The sequence below is a fragment of the Kryptolebias marmoratus genome, linkage group LG24 (genome assembly GCF_001649575.2).
Source record: "Kryptolebias marmoratus isolate JLee-2015 linkage group LG24, ASM164957v2, whole genome shotgun sequence".
In the NCBI taxonomy this organism is placed as follows: domain Eukaryota; kingdom Metazoa; phylum Chordata; class Actinopteri; order Cyprinodontiformes; family Rivulidae; genus Kryptolebias; species Kryptolebias marmoratus.
The window spans coordinates 17,974,725-17,982,076 of record NC_051453.1 but is presented as its reverse complement, the minus strand read 5'-3'; the positions used below and the strand labels follow the sequence as shown (position 1 = coordinate 17,982,076).

The 7,352-nt window shown below is 40.5% G+C and overlaps 2 protein-coding genes across 3 annotated transcripts in view; both read right to left on the bottom strand.

The window, feature by feature from the left end:
• Positions 1 to 682, bottom strand: part of fryl (furry homolog, like) — a 78,586-nt gene extending 77,904 nt beyond the window's left edge. Inside the window, exon 1 of one of the 2 annotated variants that reach the window (XM_037974208.1) lies at positions 536 to 682. The gene's annotated coding sequence lies outside the window, so the exon portion shown is untranslated. The remainder of the gene's footprint in view (positions 1 to 535) is intronic. The other variant, XM_037974209.1, reaches the window with a different exon arrangement.
• Positions 683 to 1,960: 1,278 nt separating this feature from the next.
• ociad2 (OCIA domain containing 2) lies at positions 1,961 to 6,107 on the bottom strand. Its single transcript, XM_017423403.3, has 7 exons — positions 5,913 to 6,107; positions 5,745 to 5,829; positions 2,926 to 2,979; positions 2,790 to 2,837; positions 2,573 to 2,711; positions 2,207 to 2,281; positions 1,961 to 2,039 (listed from the first exon to the last, which is right to left on the bottom strand). Exons 1-6 carry the CDS (start codon positions 6,090 to 6,092, stop codon positions 2,215 to 2,217), a joined length of 573 nt encoding a protein of 190 aa, XP_017278892.2. The 5' UTR covers positions 6,093 to 6,107; the 3' UTR covers positions 1,961 to 2,039; positions 2,207 to 2,214.
• Between the last annotated feature and the right edge of the window lie 1,245 nt (positions 6,108 to 7,352).

Here is a 7,352-nt window from a genome sequence, read left to right as displayed (position 1 = left end):
GTATTGCCAATGCTACTAAACAAACTTTCTATTATTAATAATTTAGGCTCCCGTTATTCAGTTTTCGCCAACCAGACTTCGAGGGAGCTGGCCGCATTAAAGCACGGAATTGTAAGGTAGCCTTGTTAGCAGCTAGCCTGGCGTTATTACTGCATTAAGGAAACTGCTAATGTTGAGCAAGAAGCTAACTAGCAGCAGTAAGTTGCTTTAGCTGTAAAAGGTTAAGTTAAACTCCGACACTCCGGCTTCAGTCCAACATTTGGAGCCCAGCTAGCTGCCCGGCAGAGACCAAACTAGTGACAACAGGGCTGAGAGCGGTGTTAACCAGTTAACTTGCAGGGAAGGAAGGCGATTAACTCACACCACTAGCAGAGCAGCCAAACTCCTTCTTTTAGCATGCTACACGGCAGCCAGTTTTGGAGAACTAACGTTAACCCCAACGACAAAGTTAACAACTAAGTCGGCGTTAACTCCACAGGAAGGCAAACATCACGTCCTCGTTTTCTACGGTGCTGCTAATGTTGACGTTACTCACAACTTTTTCTTCTCCCTTTCAGTTGAGCTTGGTCGCTAGCTTGCAGACGGTCTTTTCATTCGCCGAACAAGCTTGAACGTGTTGACCCTCCTCCATTGGAAGGATTTGCGTTGTGGTGTGATTTCTTTTTTCGCAGTCTGTGTCAGCGTCGGTAAAAGGTCCACTGTCAGAGCAAACGGCAGCCCGGTTGCCCCGCCTTCTTTGTTACGATTGGCTGGGGTGATAAACGCCCACACCAAATGCCAGTTTTGATTGGGTAACATTTCTGTCAGTCAAAAAATAGAACCTGTTGATTGGATGACGTCTTTCAGAGGATGGCGTTCGCATTGGGGGCTGTTTAATATTCCAGCCGGCGTACACCGACGTGTGCGGGAACTCGTGGGAAAATATTAATTGAAGGTTAATAACTGATAATTATGTAGGAATTATGGTTGTTTCATTTAAATCTACATGTTATTCCCACAATTACCTTTATCCCCCCTTATTTATCAAACTGACAAATATATGTTTATACACTACAGTACAGTTGTAAGACATGTTAAACAGTAAACTGCAATTTTCTTGTGAAAGATTACATCTCTTTTTGAGTTTTAAACCTTTCAGCATCAACTTGTTTTTGCTTTACTGCAATATTTTAGGACATTAAAAGAATTTGATCAATTTTAGCAATGCAAACAAACATTCACACTCTCTAAGGGTAATCAAATCATACTCATTTGTTGTTCACATCAACTCCAATCTGTGGCATTATTTATAGTTATGAAACCATTCAAATATAGTTAAGCTTCTCATAAATGCTTTAAAACTAAGACTAACTTATCATCAAATGCATTCGTACCTATCTTTTGATCATTTTAGACACATTGCTTTTTGCCTTCTTTACCTCTTTAAGGTGATAAACTGTCCTGTCTCACCTCAGTTGATAAAATCAAAACAGAAATGTTCTGACATTTTTTTTAACTGCAAAGTCTGAGAGAATCTGTCCCACACCTGCCATTTTAAACTGTTTGTGACCTTAGATCCACTATAGATAATATGGGTCTTATCTATTGAACTTGTGTCATTTTAAAACCAACGTTTCAGGAGAATGAACCATTTTAGTGTCTTCCGATGGACAGTGGATATAAAAACTCCAAACATCCTTATTAAACATGTAGCCCCAGTTTGTATGATTATGCGTCTTCTCTTTAAAACAGCAACAAAGAAAGTCAAACTGAGTTCATCAGACCAGAACACTTTAACCCGACGTGCGTTTGGGAGGCTTGAGCCTTTTTTCTTCTTCAATATTTAACAGTTTTTATTGCCCCATATGAGACTTTGCACTACAGCACACAGTTGTGGAGACGTCAGCCTTCCTTTTCTACAACTGATGGAATTGTTGCGCCCTCTGATGGATATTTGAAGAAGTGCAGAAATGAACACCTGTAAGTCTTTATGGCTTTTATTATAGAGGTGTAAAAACTGACAAATCCGCATCAGCAGTCTTTCTTCATTTTTGATGAAGCTGTAAAAGGAAAATAAATCCATGAACAGGTGTATTTAGGCTTTTAAATATCCTTCGCTTCATGTAAATTTGTAACCAGAAGTTAGCTTTTGCAAAAATCTGCTAAAATGCCTTAATAGTCTTTCACACAGTGTTCTCACAGCTCTGTTTAGATGAACTATACCTACCTCTGGCTTTACGTTTGCTCTGCAGGTGCAGGTTGATCTTTTTTCTTACACTCTTCACACACGTGGTCGCAAGATCTGTTGAGAGAACAAAGTGCTGAACGGCAGACGCAAGCATAAGAACGTTCATAACCAAGAGAGAACTTCTCCCGAAAGCACAACAAGCTGAAATGTGGGGATCTGATTTTATTTATTTAACAGAAACGATGCAGAGGGGACAGTTTAAATGTAAAGTAACATTTTTAGTTAATTATGGTTAAAAACTTCAAAAGATATCTCAAAAGGAAAACTAATTAGGAGAAAATATTCAAACAAACTGACAACATGATGGTAAAACTATAAATGATTTAAAGCCTGTGTTTTTCTCACCGGTGTCCCGGTCCATGGTGTCCCTTCTTGGACCAGGGTCCAAATCCTGGTCCGTCTTTAATTCCGAGGTCCTGGAATTTGCTTCGGCACATTCCAATGTAGGAAGCTTTCCCCACTGCAAACCCAAGGAGCCCCGCAACTGAAGACAGAGGCGATTACAGATGATGTAACGAACCCTAACTTTACATAACTATTTGACATACTGCACGGTGCAAACCTGCTAGCTTTGGAAAGGGCCCGAATCTCGCTGATGATTTCCAAACACCTGCAATGCCAAGGACAGAAATGTGAGCCTAAACTAAATATGATCATTACAAATTTGAGTGGTTTACTCGTCGACTGGATGTTTTTACCGTTGTAGATGAGACCACCGGTGACCGCCATGCTGCTCACAGACAGAGGAAGAGCTGGAATACAGAAATCAGTGGAACAAGTTGACTTTTTCTGATCAGCATTATGTCAACTAAAAAGTTAACTTAAAATGATTTGACAAAAATCAGTTTAGAATTAAAAAAATAAACATTTTTACCTGATTATTATATCTCGTGAACCCCTGGGCAAATGATTCTTGAAACTTTCAGAAAGTCATCATGAACATACTTCTACAACTGGAGTCGAACCAGTTCAAGATGGCTGCCACAGCTAAGTGACATTAGCCAACACAAAATGGCTTTAACTCAGTCAGTTTAACAGATATTGAGCTAAAATCAAATGTGGTAGTAGCTGAGAGTCATTCCCCACACATACTCTGAGCGTGACTTACTGTGTTATTTTCAAGGTTTGACCCAAACAGCTTCAACAAGGGTTTCCAAAGTGCAACCATTGGGCCATTTGTGGCCCTCGGAGAGGGTCTGTGTGGCCCACAACTGCAGCTTAAGAACAGTATCATTTTGGCCTGCAGGCTTGAGAAGCTAATGCAGATAAACTTTGCACATCTTAAGGTTGATATTGTTATAACTTTTAGGTTTAACAGAAAACATCTTAAAATGTGCAATATTGTTTGTTTTGCTTTTTAATTAACCACATGCATTTTAACTCCAGTTTCATGGTAAACTAGACTATAAACCTTTATTGACTTTTACCAAAAAGTCAACCCGGGTAACGATTCAGAACACTTGGCTAAATCTAACAAGGCTTTTTAAGGAAAACAAACTGCTGTTGAACTATTGGACAGAGTGGACTTGATTTATATACAATTCAATCACCTACATTAGTGTCCCCCTCAAACCTAACTTTTCATAAATCAGTTATAGCGACTAGCAGCTATACACTTCTTTAGTGCTCCAACCAACCGTTTAGGGTGGGCCATCCTAACTTTTGTCAGTCTGAAAGATGTTTAAATTTTTTTCTTAAAATAGCTACTTCATATCTCCCACCAGGTCACACGATCCCTTTTTAGCGTCTGTTTTTGAAGAAAAGTGACTGATATTTCCTTTTGCTCATGAAAATAGACTAAAATGTACTTTCCAAGCAGAAAAAAAGCAAAATAACAAAAGATCCAATAAATCAAAGGAATAAAAGGCTTTACTTTTAATAAGGTAAATGTTTGCAAGGCTTTTTATGGTTATGATCTACAACAAGACCAAAATTAATATTTTTGTCCTTTCCTTAAAATATTGTGTGTTTACATTATTGTTGAGAATTTACAAATCTTTTAGATGAAAAATGACAACTTTTGTGTCTTGCGAGTACTTGCAATATGACGATTTTGGCCCACATATCAAAAGTTTTTGGACAACACCGGGCTATATCTGGACGTGATCTTAGTATAAAACTGTAGTATGAAAGGGTAATATGCATTCCTTCAAGTAATGTTAGGTTTTTATTTATTCCATGTTCTCTATGACTGTTCAAGTCTTGGCACAAAGATGTTTGAGGGGGTTTGACTCGTTGCCTTTTTATAGACGCGTTTCCGTCTTGCCGCCACTTCAACGCAACAAAACTTTGACCCCTTGAAGAACTGAGATTTCTTTTGAGGAGTCCGAGGGCGAAAGGACAAATGCAGGAAGCACTGGTTGCTGCTGTTTCGTGTTTACGTAACTCGACGGGGGGGGGAGAGAACGCAGGCAACAGCTGCCCGGCTGGTGATGAGATGAAGATCGGACAGAGAGAGAACAGCAGAGACCCAAACGTGTTGTCAGACGAAACATGGATCTGTATCAGCCGACCACAGCCACCGAGTTCCTCTCCATGAACGCTGGAATAATAGACGTTTGTGCTGTATGTTTTTGGTGCTATAGCAGCGTACGTGTCTTTCTTCAGTGTAGTGGACACAAAGAGAAAATCATTTGTTGGTTTTGTCACTCTTGTTGGAGCGAACTTGTTTCTTGTTTCAGGAATTAGCTTGATCGCCGTCGTCATGGACACTCAGGGCGCGCCTAGCCAAGCGGTAGCGTTCTGCCCGTGACATTGTATGGTTTCATACAATTCCCCTAAATTCAGTCCCATTTAAATAAACCTGTACGCATATGGTCCTCACTCTGAATACCACGGAGAGGAATGTAAACACATTCAGGGGAAGTGGGGATTGACTGATGAGCTTTGCTTAACTACGCAAGACTTGTGCAAAACACATCGAGGAGCAAACCCTCATCGCCCAAAAGGAGCAACTTTCCACCTTCCAAAGTTGCAACAAGAACTAAACTAGAAAAAACCACTGCATTGTCTGGGAAAATGCCGACTGCTGAGGGCTGAAATTTGTTGGAGAAGCTAAAACTGAAGGACTAAAGTTGAGACAATCAAAACCAAATATAGAAGCTAAGATTCGCCAAACAGAACTAACTCAGCCAAACAAAAGAGGAGATTAGCGAAACCAGAGTTAAAACCAGCTTAACAGCAGCTAAAAGCTCAAATGAGCAAAACAGTAAATAGAAGCCAAAATTAGTAAAACAATAGATAAAAGCTAGAACCAGCAGAACAGTAGCTCAAAGCTAAAATGATCAAAACATTAGCTAAAAGCTAAAAACTTATTAGTAGAGTTCAGAGCACAAAGTTTTTCCAAGGATTTTAAGAGATCTTGATGCATTTTTATAAGCTTTAATGTCTTGAATGAGCTTAACATGGTTGAAACAGCTGAAAGTAAGCTGAAATAATGAGTCCAAAGAACGTAGGGAAGAAACTATTAACAAGAAAACAATTCCACAAACACAGGTGTCTACCTAAAGTGAATTACCTCTGTACCAGAAGCTTTCCTCCTGGCACTCTTTCCAGACCTTCTTCACATCTTCTCTGTGAACGTGAGCGTCGCTCAGAGGGCACTGTAAACACACACAGGGCAGGTCTGAGCCAGTCAGGGGGCTCCCCTGTGTAAACCCAGGAGCAGTTCTTAGTTCTCTCTCACCTTCCAGTCTCTTTTCCCCGAGGCTGAATCAGTCTTCACCGGTGCTTTTGAACCCATGCTGCTGGGGGTGTCAGACAGGGAGATGTTTTCGCTCTGGACTGCTGTTCTTCCGCCCTCAGTGTCTCTGATCTGACTGGCTGCAGTGGCTCCTCCCTGGACTACTTCGAAGCCCCACCCCATTAAGGAGACACCCGACTAGTCCATCCATCCATTTTCTTTACCTGCTTCTCCTTTCTGGGTCTGGGGGAGCTGGTGCCTGTCTCCAGCAGTCGCTGTGTGAGAGGAGGGGGACACCATGGACAGGTTGCAAGTCCCTCACAGGGACACATAGAGACAAACGAGACAAACAACCATTCACACTCTCACACACACCTAGGGCTGATTTAAGAGTTGGTGACAGTAGGCACCCTCCCTATTTACAGCTATTTCAACATAACCTCTAAATGACACTGGGCATTAATCAACATAGTATAAAACAAGAACAATAAACTGTGACGAAACACCAGCAGAGTTCAAGTTTTAAAAAAAGCAGTTTAAGCCTGCTCTGTTCCAGTTGAAGTCGACCTCTGTACATCAATCTCCACCTCTTAATAACGCCACTCCTTTGTTTGAATTGATATTATTGTCAACCCCAGAAAGGCAACGGTGGATGAATGTGTATGTGCGTGTGTGCCTGTCTGTTAGAAAAATATCTCATAAACCACTGGGCGGATTTTAATGAAACTTTCAGGAAATAATCATTGGATGGACATCTACAGTTGATTCACTTTTGTAGCCGATCCAATTCAAAATGGCCTCTACAGCCAATTGACTTTGGAAAACCCAAAAATGGGTATGATTCAGTCAGTTTTACAGATATCGTGCTCAAACCTGGTGTCGCTGTAGCTGAGAGTCATTCACAACACATACTCCAAGCACAAGATTGTGCGTAACCTAATTTTCCAGGTTTGACTGAAACGGCTACAGCCTCGTCATTACTCAGCGTCGAAAACCCTGGCATGAAAGGCAGTGGGCGAGATGTATTCCTTCAAGGCTTGCAAGACCTTTGATTTTATTTGCATGGGCAAATAAAACCAGTTTTGAACACAATAAATCAACTGTTCTGCTTGAAAAGGTCTTAAAATATAAAGATAATTTAAATGTTTTAACTAGTCATAACATACAGACAGAAAACAGAACTTTGTCCTAACTATCATCCCACGCAGGCATTCTGTAATCAGCCCAGACAAATCTGATTAAGTTAGGATCATACACCGCCGCCCCATGTTGGTATTCTGACCCATTAAACTTTTGTACTTTTGTAGTGATTGGGATTATGTCAGAACTTTGGAAAAACACACCTTTTTCTTTTTGTTTTTATCTCTGCTACACACCTTTTTGAGCTGCAGACTTACTGCATAAACATTTTTTCCTGAATTAGATATGTTTGGGTTACGTATT

Excerpts from the sequence above, each read along its gene's own strand:
- ociad2 (XM_017423403.3), bottom strand. The coding sequence starts at position 6,092 with ATGGGGTGGGGCTTCGAAGTAGTCCAGGGAGGAGCCACTGCAGCCAGT. Across the intron at positions 2,980-5,744 it reads GGAAAGCTTCTGGTACAGAG|CTCTTCCTCTGTCTGTGAGC; the intron begins GTAATTCACTTT and ends TCTGTATTCCAG. Across the intron at positions 2,712-2,789 it reads GCCCTTTCCAAAGCTAGCAG|TTGCGGGGCTCCTTGGGTTT; the intron begins GTTTGCACCGTG and ends CTCTGTCTTCAG.